Raw genomic sequence first — 16,412 nt, forward strand, 5'->3', positions numbered from 1 at the left:
CGGAATTCTTTTCAACTCCACTTCACCACCTCTCCAAGAGCTGTCCTTTCCATAACTGGACACACCCTGTTCTTCTTTGTATCACGCACACTCCGCCCACTCCATGTGCTCCTGCCCCGGGGTCAGGTATTTCTGATTTCCCTCAGCCTCACTCATAGCTGGGGCAGCAACAGCAGCAGGGAGCCACCACTTATGTAATGTCACTCTAAGCCCCTTACACACACCATCTTATTGAATCTTTGTAACTACCCTATGTGGAGGGACTGCTCCTTCTCCTACTTGGCACATGAGAAAACCATGGCTCAGGGAGGTTAGCTGCTTGCTAGTGATAGGCCAAGCTGGTTCAAATCCTTACCCCACACTGTCCTTGTCCCCAGTGGGCCCCCACTCTCGACACACTGACCAGTGGGACACATGGGTTAGGCTGGAACTGGAGGTCTGGCCTAGTCTGGGCTTCAGGCCTTTGTCCTCCTGTGGCCTCTAAGCATATCTCTATCACTGCACTTGTGACATCACTGTGTCTGCCAACCTCCCGGGAACATGGCCTCCTCAAGGGCAGGAATGGGATGACCCCTGTACTTTGCCCAGAAGCTGGTACCTGTAGACCTAGAATTAATGCTTGCTGAGTGAATCAGTGAAGCTCCAAAGAGAAACTGCGACTCTGAGGACTGAGCACAGTTTACTATGTATTATGCGCACCGTACATACTAGGCACTCAATCAATGGCTGGGAAATGCCTTCAGGAATTCCACCTGTTTATAAAGAGGTTCTAGAATATTCTCATTTCCAGAAGTAGCTACAGCTCACGCAAGAGGGTGGTTCATATTTATAAAGTACTGACCAGGTTCCCAGCCCTGTGCATAGTACTTCATATGTATTATTTCATGGAACCCTCTCAACCACTTCATGAGGTAGGTGTTATCTCCATTTCACATATGAGGAAACTAAGGCTCAGAGAGGGAATTAACTCCCAAGTCACCAGCTAGTAAGAGGTGGAACAAGCATTCAAATGCAGTTCTCTCCGACTCCAAAGCCAGTATTCACTCTTGCCCAGAAGTCCACACTATACTTTGGAGGAGTTGCTCAGAGTCTTTGACTTTTGGGGTATTAAACAGCACAGCCAAGATTAGAATCATGACCTATCTAGTTGCCGAGTTCTTCTCCTTCTAAAAATTTTCAGCCCTCAGAAAACCCTAAATTCACCTTGGTCCAAAACTTGAAATCTTTGTGGATGACCCAGAGAGCAGATGTGACAGGCCTCCAGAACCTGGTGTACCCCTGGATGACCCTGTGCCTGCCAGAGCCCCAGGGAGCTGGGCCTGCATAACCCTCCCCAGAACCATAACGCACTGTTCATCTTAAACACAGGTCCTGTGCTCCCACACACAGACATGAGACAGGATGAAACTGAGCACCAGAAGCACATCATGGGTTACAGAAACAGTGCATTGCACACCAAACCGAACCACACCATGCCAAACAAAAGCCTGGTGTTCTCAGCTGTGTTAGAGCAAATAAAGGATAATCTCCAAGGTACAGACGCAGCATGAGGCAGGCTTTCCTTCTTATGGGCTTTTGTACCAGGCCTAGAGTGCCCAAAGTGGGGTAATTCCTGGATCTCCAGAGGCCAGAATCCAGCCTGTACTTGGCCTTCACCTGTACCCAGCCCTGACACCTTATTCAATGACCCTTCCATTCCCTCCTAGGCCATATCTTTGCTCCCAAGGCAAACAAACTGGTCTCACCCGCACCCACTTGGCTTCGGTGGTTGGGCCACGGTAAGATGTCTGGCCCACCCTGCCAAATGCAACTCCGAGGGCACACACATCATGCGGCAGGCCTACCTGGCTCACACCACTCAGGGTAGCTTTCCTCTCGGCCTGCTCACCACCTCTACGCAGCTCTGTCTGCTCAGCCTCCCTTCCTGGAAAAGGGCTACCCAGGGGCTTGCGGGGCCGGCCTTCCTCAGGGGTGTGGAGGTCTGAGAGTCTCTGTTCAGTGCTCAGGCTCCTGACCACGTCTGAAGGTTTCAAGCAGCTCTTCTTAGAGATCTTGGGTCCACCAGGGCATCTCTCACCTGCCTCCTTCTCTGCTTGCCTCTCACACTGTCTGCTCTCTTCCCTCCACTGCTGCCACTTGCTCTGGCTGCTAAAGGCATCGCTAAGCTCTGAGATAACCTTCTCAGAGCTTCCAAGCAGCGGCTGGGTGAAGCTATCCTGGCGGACACCTGAAGGTGCTAAGTGGATACCACTGTCTCCGTTGACATGAACGGCGACCTGGGCACTGGAGGCCAGGGAGTAGGGTTTGTGGGGGTGAGGTAGGGCCAGTGGGGAAACTACCATGTGTGGGGTGGAACGATCCGACCAACTAGAATGAGGGAGGCTGAGGGGCAGGGAGCGACCGGCCCTCACTGGCAAGGCGAGGGGGTCAGCGTTATAGACAGAAGCCTCCGGTAGAGGAGGCAAGGGTGGGGTCAGGGCCAGAGGACGCCTGCCTGGGACGCCCACAGTCAGCGAGATCCACTCAGAGGTGACGGCCTGCATCTCAGGGGACATAGTTTGGCGAGGGTGGGGCAGAGATGAGAGGGCTGGAGTGATGAGCTTGCTATGACTGGGATACTTAAAAAGAAAAAGGAGAGAGAGAGAAAACAAAAGAAAGAAGCAAAAGATACAAGTGTCAGCACAAAGAAAAAAGTAGTCAAATAATCATGAGGGGGGTATAAAGAGGAATGAAATGGAAGAGATGAGCAGGACACACTGGTGTCCAAAAAGGAAATCATTCAGTTAGGTTTGGAAGAAGCTGGGATGTGGGTGCGTGGCCGAGTGTGTGTACACGCCTGTGCGTAAGTGTGTGCAGTCTCGAGGAGGATGGGAGAAGTGGTATGGAGTTGGGAGACAGGTTCCCATCAGAGTAGGTACAGAGGGTACCTGCCTGGTGTGCAGAATCAGATTTTCAAAGGGACACACTGGAAGCTCCCTCCCTCCATCCTCTGCACCCGTCCACCCAAGTCACTTCTGTAACTGAAGCCCTGACCCAGAACTTTGGGGAGAAAAGGTGGCCCATCACCCTGGTTCTTCCTTAGGGCTTTATTCTCTCTAGGTGGCCCAACAAAGAGCCTTCCAGAGGGAATATAAGAAGTGTAGTCATTTTGTTTTATAATCGTGGTTGGCACTGGTTGAGTCAAGAATCTAGCTGAGTTCCCTGTACTACCACAAAGAGGAACACCCTGCTCCAATCTCACCTTCCTCCCTGTGAGATCACAGCATATGGGTCTCGCTATGCAGGAGGTCAGTGACGAGCAGACGGGAGAGGAGGGTATGGGTCTCCCTCCCTGTAGGATCGCAAGATATGGGTCTTTCCCTGCCATGAGATCACAGGATCTGGGTCTCCCTCCCTGTGAGATCACAGGATCTGGTTCTCCTTCCCTGTGAGATCACAGGATATGGGTCTCCCTCCCTCAGAGATTATAGGATATGGGTCTCCCTTCCTGTGAGATGGCAGGATATGGGTCTCCACCCCTGTGAGATTGCAGGATCTGGGTCTCCTCCCCTGTGAGATCACAGGATATGGGTCTCTCTCCCTATGAAATCACAGGATATGGGTCTCTCTCTCTCTGAGATCACAGGATGTGGGTCTCCCTCCCCGTGAGATCACAGGATATGAGTCTTTCTCCCCATGAGATTGCAGGATCTGGGTCTCTCTCCCCAAGAGATCGCAGATCTGGGTCTCCCTCCCTGTGAGATCGCAGGATCTGGGTCTCCCTCCCTGTGAGATCACAGGATATGGGTCTCTCTCCCTATGAAATCACAGGATATGGGTCTCTCTCTCTCTGAAATCACAGGATGTGGGTCTCCCTCCCCGTGAGATCACAGGATATGAGTCTTTCTCCCCATGAGATTGCAGGATCTGGGTCTCTCTCCCCAAGAGATCGCAGATCTGGGTCTCCCTCCCTGTGAGATCGCAGGATCTGGGTCTCCCTCCCTGTGAGATCACAGGATCTGGGTCTCCCACCCTGAGAGATCACAGGATATGGGTCTCCCTCCCCGTGAGATTGCAGGACATGGGTCTCTCTCCCCATGAGATTGCAGGCCATGGGTCTCTTTCCCCATAAGATCACAGGGCATGGGTCTCTCCCCGCCATGAGATTGCAGGACATGGACCTCCCTTCCTGTGAGATCACAGCATATGGGTTTCCCCACCACAAGATGGCAGAATATGGGTCTCCCTTCCTGTGAGAATGCAGGATATGGATCTTGCTACTGGGGTCAGCGATAAGCAGGTGGGAGAGGGAGAAATGATGAGAGCATGTGAGAAAAGAGGCATCTTCTAAGTGCCGTCCTGGGTTCCTGGGTCCTGCTCTCATTCTCTAGACACCCTCCCTACAACTTACCATGTTTGATTCACAGGACATCACCCCACTGTGCCACTGCTGAACCCAAGGCTCTAATTTTTCCTTGGCTTTGAGTAAGTGGGGATGAGTTTGGAATAACTTACATCTTAAGACAAGCATACTCATAATTAATGCTCAGTAAAGCAAATATTATCCCTATATACTTAATTCCTTTCAGGTTGGTGCTGACAGAGATGTTATACGTTCATTCCCAGCCTCATCCCGGTGAATGCTTGCAAAGAATACGCTGGAGCTTTCTACGTATTTTAGAATGAGAAGGTGAAATTCTCTCTTTCAACCTTTGTCTTCTCTAGGCCAAGCCTGGCCAAAAAAGATGACTAAGAGAACCATGCTGGGCCATGGTATTCATGATCTAGTGGTGGCACCAGAACACTAGCTTCTCTAGGACAGGATGCTTACAGGACAGACCTTTGGACCAACTGTTTCCCTAGTCACTTTATCCCCAGATCACTTCCTTTGCTCAAGATCATATGTCTCCTACAAGTGCTTGAAAAATGCCATTTGTACTCATGAAAACAAACCCCAGTGTATACTCTGCATTGCTGCAAACAGATCTGAAGCACAGTGCCACCAGCACTGGTGGTTTGTTATGCTAAGTGTGAAAACTGGTGATGGGAAGTTTAGGTACCTGTGGGCTCGCAGTGGCACTACGACTTGGGGAGGAGGAGAAAGGCAGGTCAACGTAGTCCATGGGGGTTTTCACCAGTGGCCGTTTGATCACATCCACGTATGTGATGGGGAAGATGCCTTGCCGGGACGTCCCTGGGATCCTCCCTTCGTACCAGTTCTCATCCACCTGTCGAAGCAGCATGATCCTCTCTCCCTGCAAGACACAGCAAGGCAAGGGCCCTAGTCACCCCATGCCTCAGCAGCCAGAGGCCCCTGCCTGCGCCCTGCGTGTCCTGAGTTATATACCACATTCTTGGCTCAGGAAAACGTTCCCTGCTATAGCTGCATGGAACAAACTTCACTGGATGGCGATGCTAGCAGCAGTAAAGCTACCTGGATGCTGGGAAGTAAAGCTTGGTCTTTAAGTATTTCACCAAGAGACAAGGTCAGATTCATTACCTCCAGCCTGAAGACATATGTAAGTTTTTTTTTTTTTTTAACTCATCTAACGCAAAATAGCTACCTCGTATTCTTCTCTAAGGCAAAGGTTTTGGGGGGTCATCTTTTCTTTCTTTTCATGTATCATTATAGAAAAATTAGAACACAAACTTAAAGAAGAAAATAATAGTTACCCATAACACCATCAGTTGGGAATAAGCACTGTTAACATTTTGATATATGGTGTTCCCAGATTTATTTCCATGCACGTGTATTAGACTTGCACATATTGTTTCTTAAGAAAACTGTACACTGTATTTCTTTTGAAAATTGCTTTTTCATTCTTAATAATATAGCGAACATCCTTCTTTACAAGAAATAGACTTCTACATTTTTCATGGTACCGCACAGCATAATGGGCCACCACAGGGTCTTCCGCTGCACAAACATATAATGATTTAATTACTGATTGCCCAGCCGATGGGCATTTAGGTTGCTTTTATACAAGGTGGCTCATCTTTTTCAAAGGCATGCTCACTTCCCTCGATCCTCAACAAAATGAGTAACTTTAATAATTTTAGCAAGCAGAGAATTTTGGCATGCCAAGTGTTTGAATTCCTAGGAAGAAGAGTTTCCTTACACAGCTCAATTATGTTTAAAATAAACATGTCGAGTTTACTCGAAGGCGATAAGGATGTTAGAAGTACTGACATATCCTGTTTACTGAGCATTGACTAGATGCCATATGTGACACTGGGGGCTTTACATATGTCGTCTCATTTTGTCCTTTTACACCAACTCCAGGAAAGGGCCATTTATCTTCATTTTATATACAAGGAAATTATGGCTTGAAAAGGTTATTTAACTCCTCGAAAGCTGCACAGTTGATAACCTGTGGCTTTTGCCCTCAAAACTTTTTAAAATTTCTCCTGGTAATAAAAAAAAAAAAGAAAAAAAAAAACTTGTTTTTTACACTAGGCTGTATCAATGTCATAAAGCCTGTTCCATCACAGTATTTACCAAATCATCAAAAACCAAAAAAACCCCAAACCTGTTGCTGTCGAGTCGATTCTGACTCACAGCGACCCTATAGGACGGAGTAGAACTGCTCCATAAGGTTTCCAAGGAGCACCTGGTAGATTTGAACAGCTGACCTTTTGGTTAGCAGCCAAACTCTTAACTACTACACCATCATCAGGTGCTCAATAAATGTTGGTTGAATACAGCTTATGAAAGATGCCTTGTTGTTGTTAGCTGCTGTCGAGTCAGCTCTGACTGATGGTGACCCCATGTAAAAAAGAAGGAAACACTCCCCTGTCCTGCACCATCGTCACGATCACTGGTATGGTTGGGGCCACTGTGTATTTTGAGTGCCTTCCAATATAGGGGGCTCATATTTTTTAGCACAGTATCAGACAATACTTAAGACTCTAGAAATACTGTCTTTCAGCACTGAACTCAATGTAGTTAAACCCAGACCCTTACCAATGGTTTGTTTTTAAAAATAGCTGAGTTCAGAAAATTTTCCAGTTCCCCTAACTCAAACATGATTGGTGCACATCTCTTAGGGGTACAGACAGCACTGCCACACTGGCCTGCCAGACCAGTGCCACACTTCCTGTGACAGCACCATCCAACAGAGCCTAAAGCACGTGAGGAGAAGGGCAGCTTACCTTTCTGAAGGACATTTCTACCTGCGTATCACCATTAAAGTTAAACTTAGCAATAGCTTCGCCATATTCCAAAATCTGCACTGGCGTCAACTTTTTGGGCTGAGCCTTCTCAGCAGGAGGGAGAAGCTAAGAAAGGAAAAGAAGCAAAAGAGAAAGTGAAAAGAGAAGAAAGAGGGGAAATGGGAGAAAAAGGAGGAAACAAAACACAATGTCCTCAGTGAGTCAAGGGTGCTTTTGGCACGACTGGGCTTCTCTTTAGAAAGAAAAGGAGCTACGTTACCTCAATGTAGGTGCGTGGGAAGATCCCCACCCGGCCATGGTGCTCGCCTTCATACCAGTTCTGATCGATCTGCTTATAAATGTAAACAATGTCTCCCTTCTGCAGAGGAAGCTCCCTGTCAATACAGAGGATCATGACATTTTAGCAGAGGTTTCAATATGTATACGATTAAGACACTTCAGTATTTTAGCAAAAGGAGACTCCAAGTGGGGTCAAAGGGGACAGATTACAGAACAGTGGGCTCCATATTTGGAAGTGAGAACCCCACTACTGAGGAAGTTACACCACACTTGGCATTTTCCCAGTCTTTCGTGGGATGGATGTTAACACTCAAACTGACTAGCACTCAGCAGTGCTCAGAGGCCTTATTAGTTTGTATCTGCTGTGGTTTTCTCAACAAGTTTTTAAGTGTGAATGCCGCTTTGTGCTCAGAATATTCACCCAAGACACAGTAATGTAGCCAGCTGTCTTAACTGATGTTTGTTAAATGATAAAAAATATTTCTTTTTAAGGTACCTGCCTTCATTACCCTCTTCTATGCCTTAATAAGTCAGACCTTCATTTAAATTACCCTTAAATCACTTGTGATATATTGGTATCCGTCCATCAGTCCATCCATTTAGCCATCCATCCAATCACTTCACCACCCATCCATCTATCTATCATTGTGCAGTAGAAAGGCTCTGAAGTTAGACAGATCAGCGTTCAAAACCTAGTTCTATTGTGCACTAGCTCTGGGACCTTGGGCAAGATATTTAACTTCTCTGAGGCTCTTCCTTGAACTAAAATAAGAGCTAAATCAGAGTTGTTAAGAAACTGCAACAACATGCTGCAAATAATCACTTAGCACAGTGCCTAAACAAACATTAGTTGCTTTCCTTTTCAACATGGAAAAGGAATTCAGGAAGAAAAGTGGATATTCCTTCATATGCTCTTCATGTCTTTAGAATTACTCCATACCCATCCCTTTGCTTGCCTCAATAATTATGTCAACACCTAACCAGAACTCCTTTATAAAAAATGAGACAAAAAGATAAATTTAAAACACGATGAAAACTTAAAAGGAGAGCAAAAATTTTAACTCGAAATTTTCTTGAATTAAAAAAGAAAATGACCTAGATTTTTTCCATTTGCATCAAACCGAGAACATGAGAAGCAAGACCTCTGATGGTAATTTGGAGGGGGCGTGCCTGCTTTGCAGAGTGCCAGGAAGTCCCACGGTACGTGAGGGATGCTGGCTAAACAATGGGGCCACATCTGGAAAACTTTACACAAAGTCAGTACTGTGTGGGCTGAAAGAACAAGACAGCCTTTGTGGGTCTCACACTGATAGGCGAGATTCTGATCCTACAGAGGCCTCTCAAAGAAGGAAATTTCTTTGGCCAAATTTTTGCAGAGCCCTCCTTGGGGCTACTCTGAATCCCGCCTCCTTGACCCCATCATGGACACAGGGATGAGTGGAGCCCTCAGCATATTGCCCCTGCTGGAGATCTGCAGGCTTCTCCCTGCTACCTGGGGGTCTCTCACAGTTGTAGAGGTGGGTGGGGGCTGTGATGGCCTCTGTCAGGCAACGGAGGAGGACAGGAAGTGTTTGAGAGTGAGAGACGGACGCAGAGAGATCTGTCGTCATGGCCAGATATACCACTGTGTACCTGGGCTGCCATCCTTCCTGCACTGTGGCCCCCACCCCATCTCCCAAAGAACCACATGACAAGGTCTGGTGGGAACACATGAGAGCTTTGGGAAACAGTAGCACAACGTACTTTAGATCTCTCCTAGAGCATCATGGTGTGCATTATTAGCACAGCAAAGGCTCTGAGAAGTCCTGCGGGACAGAAGGCTGTTACACTTTGTTGAATCAAGTGTGCCCACAGCATACTCTTTTGAGTAACGTATTATGGGGAAATGTTTTTTTTTAGAACCAAGCGACTGTGAAGGTGTTTCAAAATCTATGGATCTAGCATTTACTCGTTTAAAAAAGTTTTATTAATTCTTTTTTTGGAAGCAGTATGGCATGATGGAAACGCTGAGTAGATGGGACCCTCTCTCTGGCATCAGCTATGTGGGTATATGGTGAAGATTTCTGTAGAGTCCAGCTTCTCACCTACCCTATTTGACAGGGCTCCTCTAGAGAAAACATTGTTTTTAAGACTTTTTAAAATGAAATCTAGGCAAAAGTAATATCATCACTATACCATTCAATGAATCTTACATAGAAATTTCCCAATTCAAAGAAAAAAAGGTATCAACTTAATTAAACTGAAAATCAAATATCTCTGTTACCCTCTCCCTGGTGAAAATGAATGGTGGGGAGATAATGTATTTTGAGTATTTACTTTTGCTACATTGCACAAAATGTTTTACCAGTGACAAATTATGTCATTTACATCCTCAGCTGCCCTGCAAGACAGGCATTTTTATCCTCATCATACAGACGAGGAAACTGAGAATGGGAGCGGTTGGGTAACTTGTCCACAGTCACAGAGACAGTATGTGGTACAGTCAGGATGTGAATCCAGGACTTCCTGACTCGACAGCCCACGATCTTTCCATCACATTAAGCCACCACCTCTTGTTAGCTTTGAGTCAAAGGACTGGAGTAATTACAAACATATCCGAGTGCGCCAGATTTAACCTTTGGTTCTAGAAATTGTGGCCTGGTTATTCATTTTACGTTGGAGGCTATCAGGACCATGGCTGCTCAGGCTCCACACAGTGCTTCCCAGCTTCCGAGGATGGGGAGCTCTCCCTCTCATCACCAGACACTAAGGCTCCAACCAGCAGGACAACGGGATGGTTGCTGGTCACTTTATTTTCAGTTGCCAATGGAAGCTTAGGGCCCATTTTAACCCTCAGTTAGAAATAAAGTAAAACAGTTTCCTTTTCGAACTCAGTCTTTTGTAGAATAACCCAATAGCATCCTACGGAAAATAAAAAAGTTCCTTGCTCCCTTACATTTAGAAAACACTAGGTTAAATAAGCTAGTTAGGTTTCTCCATTGCAGGACTTTTAGAGCTACTAATAGTTCAATGAGCAACAGTGTATCTCTTCAAGGGGATGGAGATATAGATACAGTATGCAGTGGTTCCCAAATTCATTTTCAAGATGGAACACTTTTTCTGAGAAACATTTCCTAGCCCTCTGAAGAACATACTTGGAGAAAGGCTAGTCTCTTGTGGGTTCCCACAAGCCTTTGATCTCCTGGGATGGGGGTTAGCAAAGCTGGTAAAGTTATCTGCCTGGCGACTGGTTCTGGTTCCTTCCATGGAAAGGGCTTGTCAGATCAAGCCACATCTTAATCAAGCAAACTGAGCCCTTACACAGGAGGAAGCAGGGTGGCACGGTGGGTGAGAGCACAGGCTCTGGTCTCAGGCTGCTTGGGTTTGAATCCTGACTCCTTCACTTACCAGCTTGGGCAAGTTTCTTAACCTCCCAGTTCATCAGTTTTGTCATTTGTACAGAGTGGGTAATAACAGTACCCACCCCACAGGTGGGGTTATAATGAGGGCTGAATGAGTTAAGTACCTTGAGCAGGGTTTATGACATAGTAAACCCTATTGAACTATATATTTTTTTTAGTTGTTAGTACTTCTCCAACTCTTCTCTAAAAGTGCTGTGTTTCAAAGAGGAAGCTAAGGCAACAATATGACATGGCACTTACTTTAGCGTCTGAGCTTTAAAGTCAAATTTGGCTCTGGCCGGTCTCATCTAAACGTAAGAAACAAGGACAGGTTAAAGTCACGGACCATGTACAATGAAAAGGACACGTTTTCACAAGTTACTTGAAAGCAAAGCAGGGAAATTCACTCTAACCATTTGTCCTGTAGAAATGGGGGCAAAATTCCAGTTGCCTGACCTTAGAACACTAGATGGACATCCAGTCAACTATGCCATGCATGAGAATGCCCGTAAACAGGGCCAGATTTGGGAAGGTTGGTTAGAAAAAATCCAAAGCTGACCACAGCTCTTAAAAAAATGATCCTGTGCTGATCAAAACAAAGTGATACAGGAGACTTCAGATGTACTGTCTCACTCTCCAGGAGCATCTTCTGTGTGCCTGACTTAACCCATGACCTTCAATAAATGAAACACGTTGCACCTCTCACCTCATCTTTAACTCCGTATGTGTTCATGGTCTGTGAGGTCATTCAAAAAGCCAGATAAAGCAAGCCTAGACTTCATTCTCTTTCTGCCAAGACATTCCCATTCCTGTTGGGGGCTGCCCTTTCCTTCCAGACGCCAGGCCTGGAAGTCATCCTCAGCCCCAGTTTCCACCTCCTCATCTGTCACCCCCCCCAAAAAAAACCCACCAAGTCACGTCAATCCTCCCTCCATGGCTCCACAACCTGCTCAGGTCTGACCTCTGGTTCCTACAGGCACAAAGCTTCCTTTCTCTTCACTCTATAATCCGCTGTCACTCAGGACCACAAATAACATTCCTCAAATACTTCTGTCACAGCACTTCCTTGCTCTGAAGTCAGCTGAGGCACTCAACTGTCCCTCAGACCAAATCTCAATTCCTGACATGAGTTAAGGCCTTTGAGCAACTTCTGCCTACTCTTACCTAATTGCCTTTATCTCTTATTACATCCAGGTATTCTTCCTGTTCCAGTTAGGCAAATGTATTTGCCATACCTCACCTAAACACCCTGGAATTTCTTTATCTCCAATTCTATCAAGAAGTGTGCCTTTACTTATATTTATTTGCATATCTTTCTTCATCTTTAAAAAAAAATTTTTTTTTTTTTTTAATTTAAAGGCAGGTAGGAGGGAAAAATCATGTTAGCAAGCTATTTCTGGCTGGTAACATAATCCTCTCCCCCAGCTCTGAGCAGCACCCAAGGTCAGATGCAATAGCTTCTATCTGGTGCTGCCTGAGCACCAAAGTTTCCTTTCAGCGAATGGGGTCTTCCAACTTCAACTGCCATGACCTTCTGGTCTGGGGAAACAATGCCATGAAAACTATGCATTTTCTTCTCAATATTGGAGAGCATGAACAAAGTGGAGGAAAAAAAAAAAATCAAAGACTCTGTGTGAGAAAATATGATATTCAAAAGCTTTATCAGCCTTAGTTTTAGATCCTAATCCCTCAGTAATATGCCTGATATTTCCAGGCTCCTTAAACTGGGGTCTTATAGGGATCTTCTTAAGGGCCATGAGTTCGTCACAGGAATTTTTTTTTTACTTTTGCATTTTCATTTTGATCTTTCCATCTATCTATACATGTACATATTAGAGGTCAGCTGAAGCCCACTGTATAATCAAGTTATTGCCAATACCAATTTTAATACCTGCATTTGTGATCAAATAGCATAATGTAATGGTTGTAGGTTAATGAGAAAAGAATGGATGTGAGATTAATGATAAATGACAAGTTCACAGAGAAGGCCAAGTCACCAAAAGGTGCATTATAGGGACAAAAGTTTCACAGCAATTCCAATAGAAAAAAAATGGTGGGAGAAAGAAGTCACCACATGGCACTCAGTGGCAAAACTGTGTGAACTTGAAGGAATTTATGACCAAATAGCATCATACTCGAGTTGGGCAAAACAGCATCACTTATCAATTAAACTATATAGGTGTATAGTTTGTTTAGTATTTAATCTGTAAATTGGCTTGGCTCAATCAATTGGGAGTTGGTAAGATTTTAATATTTTTGCATTACAGGGAATCTATACATAACTCAAGGTTGACAGACACTGACTTTCTTGAATTCTTAAGATACATGCGGGTCATAGTTAGTTGTACAAAGCATCATCTCCCTTCTCATCTTCCTAACTGTTCCTGAAGCTGAAGCCATCTTTCCCTCCTCTGGCTCCCAGAGCATCATGTTACTATGGGAGAGAAATAGTTGATGGTACCTCTCCCACTAAACTACCAGCTCCCCTGAGGGCCTGGACTGAGTCCTGTTCTGCCTCCCCACAGGGCCTTACACAGAATTAGTTGTCAACTGAGTTCTACTACTGAATGGGACTGAAGTCCGTCTATACAGTATGGTGCACCTGGGAGTGTTGGTCTCTGCTTTCTCATGTCAGTCAACTTCTAGGACATTCTCAAAGCCTGGTCCCTCAAATGGTATCATCAACATGACCTGGAAACTTACTAGAAATGTAAATTCGCAGGCCCTTTAGGGGACTCTGATGCTAGGTCAAGTTTGAGAATCACTGCTCTAGAAGAAGAGAGGTAGGGTGGGTTAGGTAGAGCTTGCCTCTGCCCATGCTTACATTTTCATTTGCATGTATTATCTATACTTGCAGACATACAGCCCTAGAGTACCTTTGCCTGTTCCCATGTCTTCCTTTATCACTCAGAAGCAGGTAGGCCTGTAAATGTGGACAAACCATCACCAGAGCCTTCAGAACACAGCTGCTTTGAGGAGATGCTAAGCACTGAGGGCCAAGGGGCTGTCCTTCCCTGGCAGGTGACTGACACTTCCTAGCTCTTGCTTCTTCCCCGTTAGTTTCTTTTTCTCCATCACTTTAGAGTCTCCTTCCCCTCCCCAGCATTCCTTCTTTTAATCGGGTTCCGTCTATCTCTTCTTCCCAGATACTTTTTCTTTTTTTTTTAAAGCCATTTGATGAATAGCTGGTAATGCCTCTGTCATTTAAAAGACATAAACGTAAATATTAGCCAAATTATATTGAAAGGTTACAAAACCTGTGCACACTTCCTTCCCTTCCTTCCAAGCTCCCCATACACAACTCCCTGAAAGCAGATAACCTTTGGCAGAGCTGCTTAAGGGTCAGGTGGCAAAACACAAACTCTTGTGCCAGACGCAGCACTTGGCCAGCACAGGAATTTCAACGTAAGAGCAGGAGGCCAAGGCACTTCAAAGGCTTGTTGTCCTCTGTTCCTTTTATAATATTAAGCTTTTGTAAGCTGAGTTGAGAAACAACAAAATTAAGGGAACAAATGAAACATCTCTCAGAGGTCTCTTACCCTCTGCAGGCTTAGCCTAACTGCAAAACTCCTTGGGTTTCAGAACTCTGCAGCGAGGTGTTTCAGCCCTACTGAACATGTTATACAATTAGTTCACCTGTATGTGAGCAGCAGAATTGTTCTCCGATACTACAGTGTTAATGTCACTATGTTTCAGGGCCTCTGTAAATGGCGTAAGGAAAGCACTGCTAGCCAACTTTTGGAATATCAAGTGTCACTTTTCCATCTCTTCAAAGGAGACTGTCATAACCATCTATATCATAAGCTACTAATGCATATGGACTAAAGCATAAGGGTTCTAAGCAGAACGTACAGCATCGGTGGTAAAATGCAGGATGGAGAGGACTGGGCTCATGAAGGCAGCTGACACGCTACAGGCATGCATGAGGGGTGCACCAGCAGATCCCGGTCCCGCAGCCAGGCATGCTTGAACATACAGAACACGGGGCATAATGGGTATCACATCCTTGTACCAGCCATGGAAGAGCCAGAGCAAGCCTAAGCGCAGCCAGCATGACAGATGCCGTTAGGAGAACTACTTCGGCCTACATGAGGGCGATGCCGGGGCGGGAAGCAATATTGCTTTGAGTCAAGCAGCAGATCGAGGTGACCAAAACAGACCTCTGACCCAGATTTCCTTTTTGCAGTATCGTCTATATTGAGGAGGTCCCCAAAGCGCTCATTAGTGATAAACTGATGGTGGGTCGGGATGACGCCCGTGTGGCGTCGAGCTGCAATATCGGCCTCTTCTTGCTCGCGCTTAAGTCGTCTCTGGTCCGCTAAAAGTTTCTGCCATGAAATTGCATAAAATGGGCAGTGAATCATCTGGTCCAGGGTACTAGAAAACCGCCAATAAAAGCAACTGAGGTAAAAGGTGCTGGGACCACAGGGAGGAAACCTTTAGGGTCAGATGTCAGAGGAGCTTTACAGCTAGCCACAATGGCTACGTTCCCACCTAACCACTTCCCGTGCCCTCTGTGTGGGAAGGAGACAGCCCGGCACAGGAGAAACCTGGGGGAAACTGGGATAAGGGCAAAGATGAATTCCATACAATTACACTGCCTGGCAAATCATCCCCTGGGTCAGCCAGGAGCCTCCTGCTTCCTGATCCATGGGAAGCAAAGGCTAGGTGAGCCAGGGGCTAAGTCCAGAGCATTCACGACCATGCTGGGCTGCAACGGGAGGCTGGAAGTGCTAGCCTTACCTGGCAGAGGCAGTGAGGAGTGCCCACAGGGATTCCCATCATGGGAACAGGGAGAGGCTGAGTCCCCTTGCCCTCATCAGGCCAGCTGAATCTGCTATGGGGTTGGTGGCAGCTAGGTCATTTTGTGATTCCCATGTCTGCTACTCTAACATGCTCAAAAGAGCAGAACTGCCCATTTCAGAAAACATGACACCCCTTCTCCTAGGCCAGCCAACCCTTCCCTTAGGAGGTCTTAGCACACGCACAAAAGGCCATTTATATGCCTGAGAGAGAGCATCAGTTATGTACTTTCTTACTTAACTATTTCTTCATTAGGTGGGGTGTAGCCAAGGTTAGGAGAACGAGGTGGAATGTAAGTCTATAAAATAAGAATAATGGTACCTGGGGTTAGAAGAGATATTCTCTCCCACATTATTTTTAAAAGCCTTTTTAAAAAATTAAGCAAGGCTGCATTTCACCAAATGCCCTCTTGCTACCTATGGAAATGATCCTATGATGTAATTTTAATGTGTTTTTCTTACACTATACTAACCTAACATTCCTAGGGTTAACTTTTCTTGTCAGAAAGTATTCATTAGAACTGATACTTCTTAGCATGCTTAATAGGCTATCCAGCATTCTTCCAGCAGGCAATTATATACCTCAAGTGACATCTAGAAAGGATGGTGGGCCTGTTTTCTTCAGGATCTACAAATACTAAAGTTGACAACTCATCAAATGGCTAAAGTGCTCAGGTAAGTTGCTGTAAAGTCCAAAAGAGGATAGATATGAGACAGTGCTTTGCAAAGCACAGGGCTGTGGAAAGAGCACTGGCCTAGGAATCTGGAGCCCTGCCTCTGGTGTCAGGTAACTTATGTG

The 16,412-nt window shown here is 45.8% G+C and overlaps 1 protein-coding gene across 9 annotated transcripts in view; it reads right to left on the reverse strand.

Moving 5' to 3' along the window:
- The window catches only part of SORBS1 (sorbin and SH3 domain containing 1), a 248,800-nt gene that overhangs the window by 20,128 nt on the left and 212,260 nt on the right, over positions 1-16,412 (reverse strand). For 6 of the 9 annotated variants that reach the window (XM_049855953.1, XM_049855954.1, XM_049855958.1 and 3 more), the window contains 5 exons: positions 14,972-15,139; positions 11,073-11,119; positions 7,412-7,526; positions 7,132-7,257; positions 5,040-5,234 (listed from right to left, as the gene is read on the reverse strand). In XM_049855953.1, coding sequence (XP_049711910.1) covers positions 5,040-5,234; positions 7,132-7,257; positions 7,412-7,526; positions 11,073-11,119; positions 14,972-15,139 — 651 coding nt within the window. Of the gene's footprint in view, positions 1-1,844; positions 2,619-5,039; positions 5,235-7,131; positions 7,258-7,411; positions 7,527-11,072; positions 11,120-14,971; positions 15,140-16,412 lie in introns of all 9 variants that reach the window. The other 3 variants (XM_049855957.1, XM_049855960.1, XM_049855961.1) reach the window with 2 other exon arrangements.

Source organism: Elephas maximus, chromosome 16 (assembly GCF_024166365.1).
Source record: "Elephas maximus indicus isolate mEleMax1 chromosome 16, mEleMax1 primary haplotype, whole genome shotgun sequence".
NCBI lineage: Eukaryota > Metazoa > Chordata > Mammalia > Proboscidea > Elephantidae > Elephas > Elephas maximus.